This window comes from Arabidopsis lyrata (genome assembly GCF_000004255.2).
Source record: "Arabidopsis lyrata subsp. lyrata unplaced genomic scaffold ARALYscaffold_7, whole genome shotgun sequence".
Classification (NCBI taxonomy): domain Eukaryota; kingdom Viridiplantae; phylum Streptophyta; class Magnoliopsida; order Brassicales; family Brassicaceae; genus Arabidopsis; species Arabidopsis lyrata.
Genome location: NW_003302549.1, coordinates 10,590,414 through 10,613,278, shown reverse-complemented (window position 1 = coordinate 10,613,278; position 22,865 = coordinate 10,590,414). Strand labels below are relative to the sequence as shown.

The 22,865-nt window shown below is 36.0% G+C and overlaps 5 protein-coding genes, 1 non-coding gene and 1 pseudogene across 7 annotated transcripts in view; 2 read left to right on the top strand and 5 right to left on the bottom strand.

The window, feature by feature from the left end:
• The first annotated feature begins 939 nt into the window (after positions 1-939).
• On the top strand, positions 940-2,279 carry LOC110226208 (sarcoplasmic reticulum histidine-rich calcium-binding protein-like). The gene is made up of 2 exons (XM_021016971.1): positions 940-1,596; positions 1,686-2,279. The coding sequence occupies exons 1-2, from the start codon at positions 940-942 to the stop codon at positions 1,899-1,901; spliced, it is 873 nt and encodes a 290-aa protein (XP_020872630.1). The 3' UTR covers positions 1,902-2,279.
• A 3,775-nt stretch (positions 2,280-6,054) lies between these two features.
• LOC110226769 lies at positions 6,055-7,374 on the bottom strand (annotated as a pseudogene).
• Positions 7,375-7,822: 448 nt separating this feature from the next.
• Positions 7,823-10,144, bottom strand: LOC9304048 (metal transporter Nramp5). Its single transcript, XM_002867930.2, has 4 exons — positions 9,363-10,144; positions 9,152-9,288; positions 8,409-9,061; positions 7,823-8,336 (listed from the first exon to the last, which is right to left on the bottom strand). Exons 1-4 carry the CDS (start codon positions 9,935-9,937, stop codon positions 8,112-8,114), a joined length of 1,590 nt encoding a protein of 529 aa, XP_002867976.1. The 5' UTR covers positions 9,938-10,144; the 3' UTR covers positions 7,823-8,111.
• A 64-nt stretch (positions 10,145-10,208) lies between these two features.
• On the bottom strand, positions 10,209-11,998 carry LOC9304047 (ras-related protein RABA1d). Its single transcript, XM_021019419.1, has 2 exons — positions 11,576-11,998; positions 10,209-10,865 (listed from the first exon to the last, which is right to left on the bottom strand). The coding sequence occupies exons 1-2, from the start codon at positions 11,794-11,796 to the stop codon at positions 10,442-10,444; spliced, it is 645 nt and encodes a 214-aa protein (XP_020875078.1). The 5' UTR covers positions 11,797-11,998; the 3' UTR covers positions 10,209-10,441.
• Positions 11,999-12,545: 547 nt separating this feature from the next.
• Positions 12,546-16,372, bottom strand: LOC9304046. Of its 2 annotated transcripts, XM_021019413.1 has the most exons (17): positions 16,167-16,306; positions 15,820-16,050; positions 15,575-15,736; positions 15,431-15,481; positions 15,199-15,333; positions 15,078-15,101; positions 14,865-14,976; positions 14,652-14,777; positions 14,523-14,572; positions 14,269-14,427; positions 14,091-14,186; positions 13,900-14,015; positions 13,696-13,819; positions 13,495-13,608; positions 13,336-13,416; positions 13,096-13,236; positions 12,546-12,826 (listed from the first exon to the last, which is right to left on the bottom strand). In XM_021019413.1, the coding sequence occupies exons 1-17, from the start codon at positions 16,227-16,229 to the stop codon at positions 12,728-12,730; spliced, it is 1,884 nt and encodes a 627-aa protein (XP_020875072.1). In that variant the 5' UTR covers positions 16,230-16,306; the 3' UTR covers positions 12,546-12,727. The 2 variants fall into 2 exon arrangements, with proteins under 2 accessions (XP_020875072.1, XP_020875071.1); XM_021019412.1 differs by lacking the exon at positions 12,546-12,826 and having other exon boundaries at positions 12,904-13,236; positions 16,167-16,372.
• A 52-nt stretch (positions 16,373-16,424) lies between these two features.
• On the bottom strand, positions 16,425-16,496 carry TRNAG-UCC. The gene has a single exon. It is a non-coding gene; the product is annotated as a tRNA-Gly (tRNA).
• Positions 16,497-21,707: 5,211 nt separating this feature from the next.
• LOC110226770 (protein STICHEL-like 3) overlaps positions 21,708-22,865 on the top strand; it is a 4,831-nt gene continuing 3,673 nt past the window's right edge. The window contains exon 1 of the mRNA XM_021019421.1: positions 21,708-22,864. Within this exon, the coding sequence (XP_020875080.1) occupies positions 22,463-22,864 (402 nt within the window). The 5' untranslated portion in view covers positions 21,708-22,462. The remainder of the gene's footprint in view (position 22,865) is intronic.

Below are 22,865 nucleotides of genomic sequence, written 5' to 3'. Positions count from 1 at the left end.
TATTATGGAGTACGCATACTCAGAAATTTGCGTCTTGGTTAAAAGAACAGGCAAGTTCATACTTGAGTCACCCTTATTTATTTTTTGGTGTAGCTATACTTGTCTTCAATATACACTGACACTTTAAAATTTTTTGAAATAGATACCTCTCAGTTCAGAACAACATGAAGATACGCTTAAATGGTTGGCTTACGGTCCTCGTAATTGCACAAGGTCTTACACGGGTTACATTGTCAACGGGCAACGGTTTCACACTACTTCAGTTGATAGACAAACTCAGAACAGTGGGGTCTTATATGAGGCCACAGCAATGTGTAGAGCCAGTGCGAAAGACACTTCTCAGATGGTTGACTTTGTATCCTACTATGGCAGAGTGGTAGAGATTATACTTCTTGATTACAACATTTTCTACATTCCTCTATTCCGGTGTCAATGGGCAAACATAGGTAATGGAGTCAAGAAAGAAGATGGCTTCACGCTAGTCAACCTTAACCAAAGTCAAGTTTCATTTGCAAGAGATCCCTACATATTAGCTTCTCAAGCAAAGCAAGTGTTCTATTCAAGGGTAGATGAGTCATCTAGTTGGTATGTAGCTATGAGAGGTCCTACAAGAAGATACAGTGAAGAAGAATCTGAAGATGGAAATTCAGATGTGGGGCCATTGCCAGCAGTAGTGGACATGGAAGCTGATGACTTGGTTGATGAAGCTAGAAATGCCCGTCATGATTGTGAAGGAATTTATGTTTGAAAGAATAGTGTTTTGTTTTTTTTTGTGGATCTATGATGGCCTGGAATTCGTTTTTAATTAGATTGGATCATTATTGCTTTTGATTTGAGTGTTATACATCTTGGTTTCTTTGTGTGTGTCTGTTTTTTTACTGGTGTTTCATCTCTGAACTGTATTCTAACATTTCTCTCTTTTGTTTCAGGTGAACTAAGATGGGCAATCGTAAAAACAAGCGTGTAACCAAAAAGACAAGGGACTTGGAAGAGGTGTTAGAAGAGAACATTGCTCAAGGACATGCGGCAGATATAGAGACTGAAGAAGCTGGTCATGATTTACTGAATGGAGCTTGTAATGATGTAGTTAATGAAGCTGGTAATGATGTAGGTACTGGAGCTGCAGGTAGCCTGAATGAAGAAGATGAGTTAGAAGAGAACTCTGAAGAACAGGCGGCAGATGAGGAGAATGAAGAACTTGGTAATGATGTAGTTAATGGAGATGATGAGCAAACACAGAATGTGCCTGAAGAACAGGCGGCAGATGAGGAGAATGAAGAACTTGGTAATGATGTAGTTAATGGAGATGATGAGCAAACACAGAATGTGCCTGAAGAACAGGCGGCAGATGATGATATAGTTGCTGAACCAAAGCGTAAAAAGCAACGAGGACCAACGAAGATGAAACACATCGCCAAGGATCCAAATGAAAAGCAACATGTTGACTTCACTGATATGGGAGAACATTGTGGCCCAGGGTCAGTGCTGTTATCATCATACTTGGGTCCGTTAGTACGGGAACATGTTCCTGTCATAATCGACACTTGGAAAAAAGTTGGTGAAGATATCAAAACTGTTCTGTGGAAATCTATTGAGGTAAGCTATAATTAAACTATCCACATTTTAAGTTTAACTTGCCTCACATTAGTAATTGTTTTTTCTTTTCCTGGTGCATTTGAATGAAGGCAAGGTTTGACATTGACGAAGACTATAAGAAGACTGCTGTGTTTAAGCAGATGGGATGTCTCTGGAGAGCCTCCAAATCACGTCTGGTGAGCAAGGTTAGGAAAGCTAGAACCATGAAAGATAGGATGAGTCTGCGACCGAATAATGTACCTCCAACAGCATGGCGTCTCTTTGTCAAAGCCAAGACTAGTAACGCCTTCAAGGTATTCACTTAGTTGTCTTTGTTTATTGGCCTGTAGAATACTCACCTTTTTTTTCATTCTAATTCAGGTTGTAAGTGATTCATTTAAGGCAAGAAGGAAGAAGCAGATACCTCACACTTGTGGGCGTAAAGGAATGGTCAGATTGAGAGAAGAATTGGTAAAGAGTAGCTCAGAACCATCTAAGATCACAAGGCTAAAAGTTTGGGTCAAGTCGCGTACTAGGAAGGATGGTACGCCTGTAAATATTACTGCTGCTGAAAAGATTGTAAGTATTGACTTTACCTATCAGTATGATTTTAGAAATTGGATATCCTGCTTGGTCCACCTTATGATCTGTAATTGTGTTTGCAGCAAAAGGCAAAAGAGATAGACACTGAAAGTCTTAATGATTCAACGACAATGAATCCAAAGGAAGATATGCTTACACAGATTTTGGGACCTGATAATCCTGGAAGATTGAGAGCAATGGGTAGAGGTATGAGCTTGACAAAATTGGCTTGTTTCCAAGTCAAGAGCAAATGTATGGCTGCAATGGAAGAAAAGCAGATTCGTTTGCAGAAAAAGGTTCATGAGTTAGAGCAGATCTTATTACAGAGACAAGGGTCTGACATCGGTGAAAACTCGATTCATAGAGTATGTACCAACTATTTATATATTGCCTTTGTTTATATTTATGAGTTGATTTCTCATTGTTTGTTTTTCATGTAGAGTGTAAACACCAAATCACTTCCCAAGTGTTATTTGGTTGACTGGTCCTGTCCTGATGAGAATGTCGCTGAGGGACGTGTTGTTTCTTATGATGAGGATGAGTTGGTGAATGGAATTCCTTTAGGGCCTAACTCTGTCAAGGTTTTAGTTGAATTAGTTACTAAACCAGAAGCATTTCTCTGGAGACCTGCACCTGACATGTTTACTCTTGAGGATGCACTTGGCGAAATGGTTGCATGGGATGCTGATTACTGTATTGTTCCAACTGATGGTAGTATACCAGAAAACATAGCACCTAAGGTTAAGTTTCTGAACTTTTGTTATTTGTAGATGCTCTTTATCTAGATCTGAGTCTTTGATAATTATTTTTTCTTTTCATTGTTTGGTACATTTGAATTTCGCAGAGCCCTGGCACAAGTATAAGGAATAAATGCAAACTCATGGATTATAGTACGAATGATCAAGTGATCGCTGAAGGTCGATTTCAGACTCGAGAACCTAAAGCGTTGGTAAATGGACTTCCTCTTGGTCCAAATGCAATGAAGGTATATGTGGATGTGGTAGTAAACCCTAAGGCATATCTATGGAGGCCTACAGTTAACATGAGAAATGTGGAGGATTCTTTGAACTGTTTTGTAGCATGGCCTGCAAATAGAGTTGTGATGGAGCCAACTCCAGAATCTCCTCCTCTTCAACCATCTACATCTAAAGCATCAAGTACAGATTATCAGAATGAGAAGTCTCCAGTAACTCCAAAAGCTCCTGTAAAGAAACCAGCAACAACTTTGAAAGCGGCGCGCGCATCTCCGCGTCGTAAATTGCAGGTACTTTCTTTTAAATTTACTGTGTTACATGATTGATGGTTGGGCTGTTGACTTTGATAAACATGATTGATTGTGGTTTGTTGTTTTAATTGTTTGTCTGGTTGTTTGTTGGTTGTCTTTGTAGCCTGTTGCATTCAAGGAAAATCAAAAATGTAAGTTGATAGATCTGATCAGAAAGAACCACGTCGTTGCTGAAGGACGTTGGTCATCGAATAATCCTGCCAGTGTTGTCCACTTTGTACCTTTGGGCCCTAAAGCATGTCGAGTCTGGGTGGATGTTGTCAAGGATAAAGATGCTGCAGTTTGGAGACGATCTTCTGAGATCGAGTGTATGGAAGATGCATTTGGAACCTCTATTGCATGGCCAGAAGATAAAGTGGAACCATTAATGGTGAGATTTGTAATCATTAATTTGCTGTGATTCATTTTACCTATGTCATACTAATCTAAGATATTTTTGTTTTCAGGAGTGAACTCAATTGCTTAATCTGAACTGATGATGGAATGAAATATGTTTTCTGCTTTTAATTAAGTTTAGCTATGTTTGAGAACTTGATAAAGACTTTCTGTTTTGTTTATGAACTGGTTTGATGTATGTTTACATGTTCTCTTTTAGAGTTCATGATGTATGTGTACACTTTGTATGCTTTGGATTTTAAATGAAAAAGCATTGCTGTTTTATGATTTTTTGTTTCACAATAGGTTTTTATAAATCCCAGAATTGATCGAATAGGTGCACAATTTTGGCAGCCAAATAACTGTATTCAACAACATTGTAATCGTGTCATAATAAAATATTCTATGGCACTAATAAAAAGCCATGACATATTATAGAGTGGCACGAAACAAGTGCTAGAATAACTTATACAATAGCAAATGATACTTGCTATAATAGGTTCATTTTCCATAGCATTCAAAAAAATGCTATCATATGGGGTGAGGCTATTATAGCTCCTTCTGTCATAGCGTTCATGAAAACGCTACAAAATCGATATAGTAGCGTTTTTAGTGTACTATCAATGACCGAATTTCTTGTAGTGTTAAACCTCTGGGTAATCGCCCAAACAGTTGAGTATATCTAAAGAAAGAATCTCAAATGAAAGACCTAGGCAATAATTAAGTTCTGTTTGGGATTACAACCTGAGTACGTGAATAATGGAATCCTTGTGCATCAAATGGCATACACTGAAAGAGTACTCAAGGAGATTTAATAAGGACCAGGCCCGCCCATTGACCAGGCCCAATGGTGGTGAGAAGCCTCAGATTGGATAGTGATCCATTCAGTCTGGAAATGCCATACCTCAGTGCCATAGAAGTTCTAATGAATTTGGCTAGACACACTAGACCAAACATTTGTTTTGCCGTGAGTCTTCTGTCTAAATTTAGTTTATGATCAACCCAAAGGCACTGGAAAGGTTTAAAGGAAGGTTTGGTTAAATTTTAAAGTTTATTCTTCCTGCGTTGTTTACTTGGGTTTATTCTATACTGATCTAACCAAAGAAGATCCAGTTTGCTTTGGTTTAGTTTGATTTGCTGATGCAGGTTATTCATAAGATCAGATTATGGCATGGTCAATGAATAGGAACTACGTGTGGCTTGATCCCTTCCAAGGGTACGTAGGCAGCCTTCCTTAAGGCGCAGCTACTACTACTACTAAACTAATACTACTACTACTACTACTACTACTACTACTACATCAAAGACCATCATATTTGAAGACAACGCAGCCTGTATTGCTCAACTCAAGGACGGCTACACTAAGAGAGACCGGACGAAGCACATTTTGCCAAAGCTCTTATTCACTCATGAATTACAAAAGGACGGTCAGGTCAAAGTTCAACAGATCCGGTCAAGTGAGAATTCAGCCGACCTATTCACCAAATCATTGCTGACTTCAACGTTCCGGAAGCTCATTCATCAGATCGGGATGCGTGGACTTAAGGATCTACAGTGATGCTCAAATCAGGGGGAGTAATGCGTGTTGTACTCTTTTTCCTTCACCATGGTTTTGTCCCACTGGGTTTTCCTGGTAAGGTTTTAATGAGGCAACATTCCCCAGCGCATTATAGAGATCCCGGTTTAGTATCGGGCACGGTTATGTCTTCCAAGGGGGAGTGTTATAAACCATATAGATGGACTCCATAACCGACCCATGGCCCATTAGGGTTTTACCTTATTCTCTGTATCCTGCTATTATCCTCGTATATATATCCTTTATACTATTAATGAAAGACACAGTTCACAACAGCATCCAAAATATTATGGAGAAAAACGAGCATGTCTTCAAAATACCACATTGAAAAATGAATGGTGATCCAACAACATATTATAAAAAAAAAAATGACGAGACATTATAAAAGTAGGAAATTTGACTATTAGTTTTGTTTGATAAAATTTTTTAGTTGAATCGCATGATCAAACCAAATAATGTTTACTTTAGTGTTGCAAAATAAACTACAGTATTTGACGCTTGGGACGAAACTAATATATTATATATTGTGGTTTTGGGGCTGGAGGGATTACGGGTTTTGGTCCAGAACCTCTTGGTATTCAAAAAAAAATACCCCAAATCTTGTGACTTTTTTATTAGTAAAACTATTTAGTTTACACAAGTACAATGAGAAAACTCGTTTATATTTTGATTGATATGTATCACAAGTCGCTAAGCAATATAATCTTTAAACATATCAATCCAATGGACACAACCAACCAGAACCAAATCGAAACCCCAAACCCACCAGACACAAAACCGATCTAGGTTCCAAACCCTAACTTCAGCCCTAAGCAGGAGAAGATTTGGAAGGATCGAAGATTTGACCAGCGAACAAAACAGTTCCGGTTTTGTCTTCTCTAATCAAGAAAATAAATGGATGATCTGCCACAAAATCTATCCTCTTTGGAGGCTCCATATAAAGAGGACATCCTGAAGGAGGAATTACAAAAGTGACAGCAGCAGCTATTGCACCTTCTTCATCGATCTCGACACAAGCTTTATGGTACAAGGACATTTTACGCAATCCCAATCCACTTAAAGCCTTTCCACAGTCTAATCCGTAATCGATCTTAAACTATGGAATTCCGAATTCACCAACTTCAACTTCGTAACTTGGAATGTGACTATCCAAGAATCCACAAGTAGATGTCATTGTTTCCACAAGATTATCCAATCCATCTTTCTTGTCCGGAAGAAAGAAATACATTGAGAATTTGTGATTGGTATCATCAGCTTCATCACGGCCTTGTCGATAAGGGGTCTTAAGGACCTTGAAACCATCATAAACCTCTATGTAGTCACCATAGCTGCTCATGAATGGCACAGACACTGACGTTCCATTGACAAGAAAAAACTCTCTGTCTCTCGTCAAGAACTTGTCGAAAGGAGTATGCCATACTCCTTTAAAGTACAATGCGTTACCATAAACCCAATCTGTCACGCTCGTAACGGATCCAGGAGGAAGAACATCTTTGATGAGACCATTGGTGTGATTTTCAGCCCATGCATTCAACTCCGTACGCACTTGTTCAGCCTTTTTTCGGAAATCTACGCGATTGAAACCGGCTTTGAAGAAGTTCTCGAAGAGATCCTTATAGTATGACTCAACCGATAGTGATTACTCGATCCATAAGCCATAAACCGACGAGATTTTTGGACCTCCGTCCGCGCTACTGTCAGCAAAGACGACGGAAACGATCTCACTGAAGACGGCGTTGAGCTCATCCGTTGAAGAAGATATCAGAAAGGAGAGGATCTCGTCCGTGACTGAAGAACCGCCGGGACCAGAGGCAACCAAAATGAGCGCCGTGTTTATCGACGCTCACTTTATATTGACAAGAGATGCTTCGAAACGATCAAGGCGACGTTGTTTTGGTTCTTTATAGCTTCTTCTACATCAATCTTTGACTTTGACATGCAGCTAGAAAGATGGGGGAGACTCATTGACGACCTAACTTTTTTTTTTTTTTTTTGTTTCTTATGATTGAGAAAACTACTTAACGGGTTAGACAATATTTATTTATATTTGATTTTTTTTTTTTTTTTTTGACAGCTTATCTATTTATATTTGATTTTCTTTACAAGAAAAAGGAAAATATTCAGAACTATTTTAAAATAATCTATTTCTATTAATTAATTTGAGAAAATCTTTTGAATCACCAACTTTCTTTTAGAAAAATAAGAATTAAAATCACTTTTTTGAATCAAATTAATTTTAGATTTAAAATATCTTAAATTTATAGTATAACAAACATCTATCTATAACGTTTTATGTCTTAAATTAATTTTAGATTTAAAATATCTTAAATTTAAGACATAACGTCATCTATGTATTTAGATTAAATTAACCCATATCTCTATAACGTTTTGAGCTTCAGCTGACCGAAAATAAATTTTGAGATTTAGTATCACTTCTCTAATTTTGTTTCTGCTTAATCACTTCTCTGTTCATTAACGTTTTTTACATAGTTCTACTCTACATTTGCAATGTTAGAACAAAACTCAACAAATCAATCTACAATCTTAACCGATTCAGTCTTTGCATCATCTCACACGTAAGTTGCCTCTGGTCTACTGTCTCAAAATCAAACCGTACGTCGAGCAAATGCAGCAAAACCATCCATCAAAGTCGACCTAACCGCTTCTGCCTTTGCTCTGATAAGTTGTAGGGTTGACGAATTCTAGAGTTTTGGGGTTCTACGTCTCTGTGGAAACAACTCTCTGTGACATTTCTAAGCTCGACCAGGAAGAAGATTGTGAGCTTCTATAAGAAACAAGATAGATGATGAAACTGATGTATCCAACTATTCCAGCAAAAACCAGAAACCCAACAAGAAACCCTTCCACTTCAGCCATGAAGAAATCAAGAAGAAGGTACCCATTTATCATCATCACAAACACCGCCACAGTCCACGCTAGCTTCTGCAAAGATCCAACTAACTCGTTACAATCGAAAGAATATTACAGTAAAGAGAGATGACGAAATGGCTTTACCTCGAGCGAAGGTCCGATTTTGAAGACACCCATAATATGTTCATTAGAAACCATAGTCAAAAGAGGGATAACCGCGAAAGGAATCTGCATCGATTGAAGAATGTTAAGCCATTCGTTTAAAACATCGAGTGAGCCCTCAGATGTGTTAAACATAATAGCAACAAACATAGTAGGTACAATCGCAAAGCTTCTCGTTATAAAAGCTGATAGCCATTGTTCCATCTGAAGATCTAAGAACCCTTCCATTATAAACTGTCCAGCATAAGTCCCGGTTATCGTACTGCTTTGTCCAGCAGCTAATAAACCGATTCCCCAAATATAAAGTATCGGGAAAACCCCACCGCCATATTTCTCCTGTAAGTAATGCCCCGCGTTAACCAGTCCTATACTATCAGCTTGTTTGGTTCCATAAAACCCTTTAGCGAAAACCGCTGTAACAAACAGATTGATCATGAACGAAACAAAAAGCGCGGCTGATGATTCGATTGTATAGTAGTTAAGAGCTTCCTGAACTCTGTTTATCTCCTTTGGATCCGTCTTCCTCGACTGCACTAATGCCGAATGCAAGAACACATTGTGTGGAGTAATCACACATCCCACAACTCCAACAGCTTCTCTTATAGTCTTTGATCCAAGCTTCGGAACAAGAATACCTTTCAAAGTCATCATCAACATAAAACCAAATCAGAAATGGCATCAAATTAGCAACAATGCTAAATCTTACAAACTTTGTTTCAAGTTACCTATGAATAGTTCTTCAACACTTGGCTTAGTTTCATTAAACATCCAAGCAAACGAAAGCGCCATTGTCGCAATCAAAACCGCGAAAAGACCTTCTAGTTTCCTCATTCCACATTTCTCCAGATACGAAATCAAAAAGCTGTTTTTCACACAACAACACAAATCAAAACTTTGAAGCTAGTTCCTTTTCAATTTTGACCTAATTTTGCTTACCAATCAAACGATGTGATGATAACACCAACCCAAATCGGTAAAAACCCTCGAGTCAAAATCTGAAGAGCAATTGCGCTTCCGATGACTTCTTGTATATCAGCTCCGATCAAAGCAACCTCCGCCATGAACCAAAGCAAGATTCGCGCCCACGATGGATACTCATTCCGGCAAATCTCCGCTAGATGCCGACCCGTCGCGACACCGATCCGAGCTGAGAGGAGCTGCATCAGAAGTCCCATTAGCGTCGCCCATAGAAGAAGCCATAAGAGAGAGTACCCAGCCACAGCTCCGGCTTGTAAATCTCCTTCGATGTTTCCTGGATCTAAGAACGCGATGCTCATGAGAAATCCAGGTCCGGTGAATTTCCATAGCTTTGCCCATGAGAATGGCGGGACCGAATCGTAGGTTTTGTCTCTGTCTTCTTCTACGTTCAGGACCTGATTCTCCGGTGGCGATTCGCGGCGCTCGTCCTCCGGCTGAGAGGTTTCGGGAACTAATAGACGTTTGAATTCGCCGTTACTGTCGTTAGGTCGTTTTGGGCTATTTTCTTGGCGGGAAACGGTAGAATCCGTCATCTTAGTAACGGAATATTCTTTCGGCGTTACTGACGACGTGATTTTTTTAAAGAAAATTGAAGAGATTACATGGATTATTTTTGACAAAATTGAAGTCAAGAAAAGTCAAATGAGAATACAAAAAAATTCTAAAAATGAATTATGTTGTTATAAGTTTCTATTATTAGAGGCTGAATTGTGATCTCTCTTTTTTTAACGATCGAGAATTTAGAATTTGATTTTCTTCTTTTTCTAAATTGGTATAACAAAAATTAGTTTTTGTGTTCAAGGATTAGCACAATAAATATTGGTTTAGAGATATTTGCGGATTGAATTACAAAATCCCTTGACCGGTACAGAATCAGACCAAACCTAAGCAATTTTCAAGCAAGCAAAACAAAGCATAACATAGATTGTTTCCTAAAAAAAAAAAGGCAAACATCTTCAAAAAAAAAATTGAATGTAAAATTTAAAAACCGATTGCAGCTTTGAGGACACAGACCAAATTCCTCAATCTGTAGTCTTTTAGTTGGAGCAGCAACCGGTTTTCTTCACAGCGGAGACATCAACATCGATCTTTTCTCCTTTCGAAGGAACATTACCCGAATCTTGACCAGCCTCCATTGCTTTCTTGCTCACAACATGGTAAATCTGAGTGAGTACTTCAGAAAACGCGTTCTCAACATTAGTAGATTCAAGAGCTGAGGTTTCCATGAAGTAGAGTGATTCATTTTCTGCAAAAGATTTTGCATCTTCGGTTTGGACCGCCACAAGATGGCGAAGATCGGATTTGTTTCCCACAAGCATCACAACTATGTTTGGGTCAGTATGGTCACGGAGTTCCCTTAGCCATCTCTCAACGTTTTCAAATGTTGAGTGTCGGGTTACATCGTAGACAAGAAGCGCCCCAACAGCTCCTCGGTAGTAAGCACTAGTGATTGCTCGGTATCTAAAAAAGAGACGGTAAAAACACATCAAGGATTTAGTCAGGTTGTCAGGGAAACTCTGTTAAATAAGAAAGATAACACATAAGAAGAACCGAAACGACAAGAAAGACTTCAAAGCAACAAGCTCTTTCTTTAGCTTCAATGGTAGAAACCAATCATTAAAGAAATCGATATTCGATTAAACTTAGTCCTAATTATTGTCATCAGAATTAAAGAGCATATAGACAATGAATTAGCTTCTCTACCAACGAGAGCAATTACGATACCAAAGATTATCATCAAACACTGATCGATCAAACTAATCAGCAAAACAACAGAATTTCTACGAAGCTGGTAACTTTAAGCATAATTGTCGAGTTCTACAATGTATCACTTCACCTCCAGTAATAAAATACAGAATCACAGGGTAGGTTGCTTTCTCAAGCTTCCTCTACGATAAACTGATTCCATCAACTAAGACCAGATCTAATGAAAATTAGAAGCTCCATTTGACTTCCTTTGTCAATTGAACAAACCATAAAAAGCCACAATTTCCACCGTCCACCGAAAAAAAAATCTAAATCTGTTTGCGTTAACCTAACAATGCATTTCTCTAGACTCAATAACAGAGAGGATTGGTTTTGACTCAACAATGCGTCAAAAGGCTAAAAACCCAGATCAAGAAATGAAGAAATGAACACGAAAACAAGGAAGAAAATCAAAAAGCTTAAACCTTTCTTGACCAGCAGTATCCCAAATCTGGGCTTTGATAACTTTTTCATTAACATTCAAGCTACGAGTCGCGAACTCAACCCCGATCGTTGATTTAGACTCGAGACTAAACTCATTCCTGGTGAATCGAGAAAGCAAATTGGACTTTCCAACACCTGAATCACCGATCAGAACCACCTTGAATAGGTAATCATAATCATCATCAGCTCTGTAACCCGCCATTAACACTTCTCACTAAATCAAAAAGCTTCACACTTTCTACCAATAAAGAAAAGAAAATTGCTCTTTGATCCCACACCTTCACTTCGATTTTGCTTTTCTTCTTTTTTCTCTTTAGATTCAAATTATTTTCCCAGATTTCTACAGAAAGACAGAGACTTTGAATAAAGTTAGGGTAAGACTGGTGTCTTTCTAGCTGTACCATGATCACCGATAGATTTTCGGTGAAATATTTTGTGTAAATTTACCAAAATACCCCGGCTTTTCACTCGTCTTTTGCTCTGAGACAAGGGGTAGATCCGACATTTCGTTTACATTTTTGTAGCTATATTGTTAAATGCTTTCATTTTCTTGAAAAGGTCACAAAGTGGTGGTGGTCATGTTTAACATTGGTAAACGGCGATAATTCAGTCACTCTCAATTTCGATATATAAAACCAAAATGAAGATGATCTAATAAAAATGAAACATTAGTGGCTTTATCTTCTAGTTAGTGGATTTTGTATACCCAATGGGTTTCAACACACACTAAAATTGAAGCCCATATGCCAAATCTCACATGGCAGATGTATTTTCTTAATTCTTTGAGGTTAGCAAAAAAAAACACATCTAACATGTGAAAAGAGTTCAATGATTTGTATATTTTTGTAATATGTAATCCAAAAACGCATCTGTACATTAGAAAAGAAACAAAAAAGGATAAAAAAGAACACAGACAAATGTTCTGTGCTCCTCTCCACTCATCCTCCATTATTTGCCAAAAAAATCCATTATTTGTCGTTACCATAAAAGTCTCCATCAATCCTTTACTCATGGAACCCTCCAATCAAAAATTTAGATTCTTTCACTTTTGTCTTTAATTTTAAAGAATGTCTGAATCTCCACCTCCATCTTCGTCTTCCTCTGTTTTAACTCAGACTGTAACAAAACCAGTTTCAGACAAACTTCTTCAGAAGTACATTGATGTGTCTGAGTTTCAGTTTGATTACCAGACAAGTGGAATCTGGTCTCCACCGTTTCAACGGACTGCTTTTCTTACACCACAAGGGAAAATTCTCACAGACAGAGAGATGGCAGTGAAATTTCAGAATCTTGTTGAAGAACCTCCACGGATCAAAAGGTACAATCTTTATTGTTGTCGTCGATAAGCTTTTGTATATCTAATCTACAATGTACGATATATGTAGTATACATACATGAAACATGTTTCTACACAACTCTTTTGTTGTTGTTTTTTTTTACTTTTCAAAAGATTTTTCAGACAAACAGAGAGTTACAAAAGTAGATAAAACCTGGTTTAAACTGCAACAGTGCTCTGTTCTAAAGCTTCTTTACCGGTGATTCCATCTTTCAGATTCTTGAAATACTCATTGTAGTCTTTCTCCGGTGGAGGATTCTCAGGATCTACCGTGAAAGGCTCACTAAACGGAACTGTACTTTTAACCTGAAACAAAATAACAACAAAAAAAAACAGCCCAAATGAGAAATTTAAAATCTTGAATAGAAACCCGAAAAAATCGAAAATAGTTGATTTTTTAAAAACCTCGAATGTCTTGTTTAGAGCATACGGGCTTTCTAAAGCAGCAATGCATATACGCGCTACTTCGTCTCTTGATACCTTCCCCTATATAAAGGTGAAGTTGGTTAGGTTAGTTAACTTAAAAGAGTTTTTTGGTTTCAAGGGGAAGCAAAATTGAAATACCGTAATGTTGTCTCCTTGTTCGAAAATGAGATCAGCTCCGGCAGGCTCTTCTGTTAAAGCACATGGCCGTACAATCGCAAATGGAATCCCGCTTTCGCGTATCAGATCCTCTCCCTATTCATCCAAAAAAGAATAGCTTTAAAATCTTGTGAAAGTGACTTTTCCAATTTACAGCAAAGAAGAAAGTATTGAGAGGCCAACCTTTAACTTGTAAGTGAGAATGAAATCAAGCTCTTTGTTTAATCTCACAGCCGGAGGTTGTTTGCTTAGATCCAAACCGGGTCTCTCTGGTCGGGTTACTCCCGCAGAGCCAACATGAACAAACCTGTAACCATAGGTAGCGAAATGCCAATTCAGCATTTAGTGAAGAGTTTAGTTTCTAAAGAGCAAGAACCTAAATAAAACCTTGGAGTGACGGGTTCTTGGATATAAGCTCGAATGCTCGATAAAGGAAGCTCGAAAGGTCCTTCTTTGAAAGTCGGGTTAAGCTTACCGTCATACTCAAATTTACTAAACATAAGCTGAAAAACAATCAACTTTAATCAAACATTTAGAATGGGAAGTTTAAGAGGGTTAACAGAAAAAAGATAACAAACCTGTAGTGAAATGATACTGCTTGCATTAAAAGGCGGTGCATCTGTCACTGTACGTGCGCGAAATACAGGTCTTAAAGACGAGAAAGGTAAGCGTACCTACGATTTGAATTAACAGAAATATAATTCATTTACCCACAAAAGTAGATCGGAAATGAATGACAAAAGTGATTTTACTTACAGATTGCCATTGGCCTGGTGAAGTGTCAAAACTAGCGGTGTAACCAACAGTATCCCAATCTTGGCTTGTCCGGACGATTAGCTTGTAACGGAGTCCATCACCTTTTAGTCTTAGCTCTAGACCATCATATGCAGAGACATTCTCCGCCTCGGGAAAGTTCTAGAAGAAAAGTTTTAAGAAATACTCGGGCTTCAGTGAGATAACGAAGGATAAGCGAGACTAGAGAGATTCTGACATTAAGTCGTACCATTTACCTTGGTTCGGACACTCGTAAATCCGCCATTATTTGTTGTTGAAACAATTCCTAACAAAACATGTTATCTTTATATAAGTAAAAGCCCAAGAGAAGAAACATGGCAAATAGAGTTGCTATGTATGAAAACCTTTGAAAATTCCGGTAGGTCCACCGTTTTCACCAGCAGTTAGATCTACTAGGAAGTTACTTTCGCTGACACCTCCCATTACAACATCATCCAAGGCTCCCCAAGGTAGATCTTTAAACGTGTTATCTAAACAAAACATCAGCAAAACTTTTATAAAATGGCCATGTCAACTGTCAACTTAAGAGTCAAGTCAAGTAACTTGACTTAACTTACCCCCAACACCGAAAAGAAGCTTCCCATTCTCAAGTCCAACACCATCTCTAACAGCATTGATTAAGTTCTTCATTCCAATATATTCCACTAACTCGGGAGAGTCACCTTTTATCTGTGCATCCCCAAAATCTATCGGTTTTAGTATTCTTGAACATTGAGCAATAAAATTCCTCAAAACAATAACTTAGAAAGATGCTTGTTTAGTTCCATTACCTCTGGCTCGAAGAACCTGACCCCCTGCATTTAAAACCCATATCCACACAGGGTTGGTACTCAAAGCTATAATAGAAGAAACACAGCTTTAAGAAAATTCCATTCAAGAAAATTCACCGACCTGATTGTATTTTTGTCTCTCAGGTGTATCCCCTTCCTTTGGACCGACAATAACAGAAACAGCATTGATCACTTTCCTTACTCCTTTGAACTTTTCAGGAACCAATGTATTCTCTTTTGTAATATCTGCAACAATCTGACAACATTGAAATATATGCAAATAGTTATCGATGATCTTATAACTCTAAAGACACCAAGGATACAATGTGGAAAATTTCAGTAGAATTTCTCACCAAGTCAATGTCCGGTCCTAACATCTTCCGAGCCTTCTCTTCGTTTCTAACCTATGTAAATTCCCCACAAAAGTTAAAAACTTTGTCCACATTTTCAGAATCAGGAACACAAGCATCGGGAAATCAATCGAAATGGTTTAGTACCAAAGCTTTAACAGGCAACCCTCTCTTCCTCAAGATATCAACAACCCTTCTTCCTACACCACCAGTAGCTCCAGCCACAAGTATGATTCCAGAAGTTCCCATTTCAGTAACCGGTTCCTCCGTTGATCCGTTAGTAAGTTTCTCAAACACCGATGAAACAAACTTCACAAGCAAGAAACAATCAAATTAACCCCCAAATGACTATATTAAACCTCAATGAGAATCAAACAGACACTCATATATACCTTTAACGGAGATGGTGCTCCGTTGAAAAAGTACAATGTTTTGATGAATCTACCAAAGTCCCAACCTTGAGAGCCTGATTTCGCGGTGACCCGTTTTCTGTATGACCTTAGATTGAGAGAATGTGAAGCTTGTTGGTCACGAAGACGTCGGCTTTTATCATCAAGTTGAAGAAACGGTTTAGGAAGTGAAGTGTACTTAGAGAATTTTACATCAATACTTGATGAAGAACCCTGAAAGCAACAGTTTTATCCCATCAAAGTAGAGTATTAGCAGAAACTTCGTGAGAATTTTCAAACCCAATTTCGATAAACAGACTATAGGAAGATCAAAGAACAAAGGAATTAACCTGAAGGTTGATAATGGAAGGAGATAACGATGATGAGAGCTTGAGTGAAGATGAAACCTCCATGCCTCAATTCAAAACTTGAAAGATTGATTTCTGGAAAATTCTCAAAAGCGCGACAGATTGATTTTTGTGCTGTGAAATCGATAGAGATTGTAGACCACACACGTGGGGAAGTCTTAGCGGTTTGGTTTCCTGGTTTAAAAAACAAGGACATCGTTTAGTCTAATGAAGTTTATTAGACAAAAAATGAAAAGAAATTGCGTCTGCCGGGAGTCGAACCCGGGTCTATTGCTTGGAAGGCAATTATCCTAACCGTTGGACTACAGACGCTATTGATGACTTAAAGGAACACACAATTTAAATATCTTCTTCTCCCAAATAAACAGGTTAAAAAACATTACCTGAGGACTAGAATTTCCAAATATTTTTACTTTCTTTGACAAATGAGATTTAAGAAAATAACTACATAAACAGTTCAATTGGTTTAAAGTATAAGTTACTATTCATAAGCCAATAACATAGTAACGTGTATTAGAGCTGGCTTTTTTAGCTTAAGCTTTTGACTTTTGTTTTTAGACTAGTAAATTTTATTGGATATTAAACCTAGGCTTTTACCAAACATTAGAGAGAAGAACATGTGGGGAACAATTTTGGTATGTGTGGTTAGTTTTGCTTAGTATTCAAGACTGACACGTGGAGCCTAGCAATGGGCCGCCGCAATGTAACAATGGTGGGCACGTGACCAGTATAAATTTAGGTTTTATACTTTTAGATATTGATACTGAAATTTCTAGTCTTATTAGAACGTACATATTAGTATATTACTTCTGAGTTTTGACCCAAAAAGATACATATTACTAATTTGATCTATTTTATTGAATTATGTTACAAATTCAATATATGGTTTTGACTTTTGAATAGCAATGAGTTTCTATGCTTCGGATTGGTTCTATAGCCGACGTTTTCATTCATTTTTTTTTGAAATTTGAATATCCAAAATGATTGGTGCACCAAAAAAAGTTTCCAAATTAGATAAAAGTCCTCAAAATACATTACTATTTAGATTCAAATTAGTTTTTCCTTTTGAAAAAAAGATAAAGACATCTTGGAGTTTTTTTTTTATTTTTAGATTTTGACATTTGTATACTTTAGTTAGAACAAATTTATAACAAATATTACTCTCTCTGTTCCTAGATATTTGATGTTCTAGAGTTTTAGTTTGTTCCACAAAGTTTGATTTTTTAGGTTTTTGTTTTATTTTTTATTGATTAAAATTAATATATCGTAAATTTTAAGACGTAATGATTAACTGTTTTCTAATACTATTGGTTCAAAGTTATTAAAAATATTTAGTATAAAAAAATAATTGACAAATAATTAAACAATGATTGCTTCTTAATATATGTAAAAATTCTAGAATATCAATTTTTAGGAATAGAGGGAGTATGATTTATAAGTTTATAGCAAAGTAAACCCTGAGTTTGTAGATAAAGATTCTCTTTTCCACTTACAAGTTCCAAGTGTTAAAGCATCAGTTTGGGCTCGAGAATCAAAACACTTTCCAAATTAAAACGTTAAAGTTAATGTGTCAGAGATGTCTAGCTATGTGAAGTCACTTTATTTACTAGTTAGCTCATTGTATTTTGGAACTACAACAACCTCTATTTTAGGTGCATTTTATAAACTCATCCCTTAATAAAAAAAAAGAAAAAAATTCACCCCGCAACAATAATTATAGAGTGATTTAGGTGAATAACCCAAAAAAAAGAAAAATTAGTTTTTTAGAAAGAAGATAGAGAGAGATAGGAAGAGAAAGAGAGTAAATAGGGGGGTTAGAGGTTAGATATTTAATTTTGTTGTTTTTTAGGTTATAGGGTGCAATTTCTCATAATTATACTACTTGTTTTATTCTTTTTTTTTATTGAGCAACACTACTTGTTTTATTCTAAATTGTCAAATTTGTATATCCATTTTTTTTTGTCAACGTCTCCGATTTTTTTTTTTTTTGGTATCGATAAGTAGATAATAAGACGAATTCCGGTGTGATTGTTTTTTTTTTTAATTTTAATAAAATCTAGAAAACATTGTCTCCCGGTTACTTACCAAAAAAAAAATACTACTATTAGACAATAACACATAATGTATCTTTATGTGGTTTAATGATGAAATTAATTACAAACGTTGGGAATCAGATACGTAAGTCAGAGATGATATCACAAATAAAATTCAACCATTTGCCACCATTTTATTTAGTGTTCTCTTCTTTTTAAATGAATTGAAACTTTCTTTTGCGGAAACGTTTTAATTCTCTCTAAATTTCTTCCAAGTGTCAATATACGTTATTACGTTAACATTTGATTTGTTCTTTATACAACGTTTCGTTTTACATACAAGATCAAGAGAAGTTGTGGTGGATAAAATAGAGTTAGTAGGAACAATGGCTTCCCATAACTATCATCACTTAACCAAATTGGTTTGATATGTTGTCAAATCATGAACATAAACGATCGTTGTTCAATACAATCTTGTTCCCGAGCCGTGCCTATCCCCAACGTTTTCCAAAGTATGATCAATTTAAAGCATCCACACTAGCGTCACCCATACAATAAATATTATTAATTGTATACAACCAAAAAACAGTGTTCAAGAAAGCGCTAGGCGCTAAGCGGGCGGTGATCCAGTGCCTAGCGCCTAAAACGCCTAATCGGGGTCTAGGAGATTTTTTAGGCGGTTTAGACGTTTATAACATAAAACATTATAAATATGATATTATATATAAAAGTTATATAAAATATCTATATAAAACTAATAATTATGAAATTATAAACAAAAACTAAATAAAACATTTATTTATATTTATATTAAACAATATATGAATATTTATAACTATATATATAAATAAAACTCTAATTGAAATTGAAAAGATACATTAAACAAGTTCTATGTAATTTTAGGCGGTCAAAGCGGTTATCTAGGCGTCGCATGAGAGCCTAGCGCCTAGTCGGGGCCTAGACGACCGCCTAGACCGCTTTTTAGAACACTGCCAAAAAATAATGTGAACAACGTTATAACAGATTATAGAGAAGAGTCCAATAGTGCTATGACTTATATATGTCTCGACTTTCTTTTGTATAGCTTTTTTTTTAAAAAAGTTTTGTATAGCTGCGATAAAAAATAACTTTTTTTTGTTTTTTTTGGGACCATTCTATTGTTTCACTAAAAATGTAATTTTGGTCAAAAAGTGATAAGGTACCAAGTTCGTTCTACCACTATACGGTGAAAAGTGAAAAACAGACACACACACACAATATTTCATATCTGACTAGATGATATCAATAATAAGAGATCATTAGATATATTTTGATCATTTATCTATATGTTAAACCAGTTGGTACTAATTCTACCGAGACCTATAATATATAGATCGACTCAACATAAATAAACAGAATTCAGGTGCCTAAAATTTTAAGTTTCGATCTTTTGTCCATATATAAAATCCTACATACGCATACCATACATGTATCCATTTCTTTGGTAGCCATGTTGATGTGCCTTTTTCTCATGAGTCTTGTAATCGACACGTGATAACGCCTTCCTTCGACCAACCAAATTTACTAATTTCCAAAATATAGAAATCGGTGGACCATGTGTACTCCATACCTTCCATTTATTATTTTTATCCGAATCCTATGCCTTTTTTTGCAGTTGTGTTGTATATATTAGGAACATTATTGAAAATTTTGAAGCTAGTATATTTTATCTATACATCGAACCAGGAGCTAATTAATTCTGTGATCTTTAAACATACGTACGTTATATGCTTAGTTATGCTTAGTTAACCTTATCAATATCATTTCGCGAATGTAGATTTTGAAATTACACTTTCTTCGTTTTTGTTATCACAAAAATAACAAAAGCAACTTGAAATTTTTTGTAATCATCTCGGTCTCAATGTGTTATGTGTGCACGTGATCTGACGTTGACCGTAATAGTTATCGTCCGGAAGCTTTTTCTTTTGTCGTATCCTATTCTTTGGTTTCTGGTCTAATGAAACTATGGAATCTAGTATTATGAGATCGAAACCATTTCATCAATAGTTAATAGTTTGTTTTCTAACACCCACAATATTTTTCTTTTGTTCCGCCACATTTAGAAACAAATCTTAGCCCATCACTTAAACACTATTCATCTCGATCATTTTTAATGTTTTTAAACATTAATCATACTGAAAATTGATGAGACAAATCAGTTTTGAGTGGTTTGCAAATAGAAACCTTAACTTAAACAAAAGAGGATATTAATTAAGAGCTTCCACAAATTTAGAATCTTTCTTTTCATCATGATTAAAATGAAAATATGATACTCTCTCTGTTTCACAAAGAATGTCATTTTAGAGTTTTGCACACAGATTAAGAAAACATTAATTTTTTTTGTTTTTTCTAAACAAAAACATCATTAACTATATACCTAAACATAATCTGCCCAATAGTAAAATAATATGCAGAATACTAATAGTCATAAAACATATAAAATCATTAAATTTTGCATTGAAAACCTAAAACGATACTCTTTGTAAAACAAAAATAAAACCTTAAAACGACACTCTTTATGAAATGGAGAGAGAGTAATTATTTTGGATTATTACTATTTTGATGAGTAGAAAGATTTGACTAGCTTGAGTGGACATCTCTTCTCCTTTTAGTCTTTTACCATATTTTAATGAGCAAAAAATAATAATTCGTAATTAATCCACATTATTTCAAATGTAGAAGGAAGCATTTATTTTGAAACTACATTTTAATTATGGATATTTCATATTTCTAAGGATTCAAATTGTTGAATCCACCAATGACTCAATCATAATACGAATAAAAAAAAACCTTAACTTCAACAAAAGAAGATACTCCCTCTGTCCCAATATATAAGATGTTTTAGAACTTTTCATTTGTTCCATTATATAAGATTTTCTCTAATTTCAATACATGATTTATATTAGTTTAATAATTTTTAATTATTTTAATTATGCAGTATCTTCTTCTATTGGTTGAATTTTCATAAATGAAAAAACATTTATTGTTTCTTAATCTCTGTGCTTTTAGTTCAAACATCTAATAAAATGGGACAGAGAGAGTATAAATTAAAGAGCTTCCACAAATAAAATATCCTTCTTCATCATTTCTAAAAGGAAAATATGATATTGCTTTGGATTATTATTATTCCTTAAAACCATAAACCAAATCGTCTTTTTTTTTAACATCTGACCATAAAACAAATCGTCATAACAAAAAACTTTTCATTATTAATCCAAATTAGGAAATTATGAAAACTATAAAATATTTCAATGGATATCGACCAATGACCCTATCATATTACTAAGAAACATTGGAAAAAAACAAGGATAAAATAAATGCCAACGACTAGTTTTTAAATTCGTACAAAAAAATAACAAAAAACCAAGCCGTATACTTCAAAGGTCGATTCGAAACTTTATGGTAATGGTCTCATAGAAAAAAAATTCACAAACTTTTTAATTTAGGAAAAGAAGAAAAAACATCAATTTCTATTGCATGCTTCTCCTACAAACGGACACTTCTTTATTGGCTTTGTTCCTATCATATGCCTCTGTGTTCGTGTCTGCAACAGATCTGTCTCCTCTTTCATTTCTCTCTCTCTCTAGAAACCGAAAAACAACAAAACCCTCTACCCTAAAAGGAGGTGTTTTAACACTCTGCCAAAAGCCATCGTTTTCTCCAGAAACCCATCAGTTTCCTCTGAATCCTGCATGTGAAAGTTTGGTGAAGAAAGAGGAGAGATCTGTGATTGCCTTTAAAACGCTGCCGTTTCTTTCCTTTTTCTCTTTCTCTTGATTTCTGTTGTTCTGTGGCTGATGATGTCACTAAACAACGATGCCCACTTGCCTCCATCAATTTCTCAATCTCTCTCATCTTCTTTAATGACTGAGATACAAGTTCTCATCTTCAGTGTATAAGAAGCATAAATTTTGATCCTTTAGCTTCTCTGTTTCTTCTTCTTCCCTTGACTTGTAAAGAGAGCTCGAAAGTTTTCATTTTTCTTTCTTTCCCATCTGGGTTTTCAATTTCACTAATTTTAGTATTTGATTTGGGTTTTTGAGATTTGGAGACGGATTGCCATAGTTTCTTACACAAAATCACTTCAAATTTGGAAACTTTTTTCAAGATTTTCCTTAAGAGGAAACAAAATGAGATACAATTCGATTTGGTACTTATGCAAGATTCCGAGGAGGAAAGAGACAAAGCTCTTCTTCTTCTGAATAAATGACGACGACGACGACTACTACGACAAGGGTTGCTTCTTCTTCTTCAACAAGGAATAATCGAATTCTGAAAGATGCAAATGGAGATATCGGTGAGCATCTTCGTAACCACATCCATTTAACGAATTGTATTCATTTGAAGAACCATATGCATAAGCAGAGTCCTGTTTTAACTGACCGTGCCTTAATGAGAGACCTCATTGTTCTCCAAAGGTCACGGTCACTTAGAGATCCTTCTGCGAGCCCTCCTGCTTGGAACACGCCTCCTTCTGTTGTGGATTTGCTTCCTAAGAAAGGTGATCTTGTGGAAGGAGGAAGAAGATCTGTTGATCATAAGAAGTCTAGTCGTAGGTTGTCTGCTTTGAGTGGTTCTTCACCTGTTGTGAACTTTGGGACATCTAAAG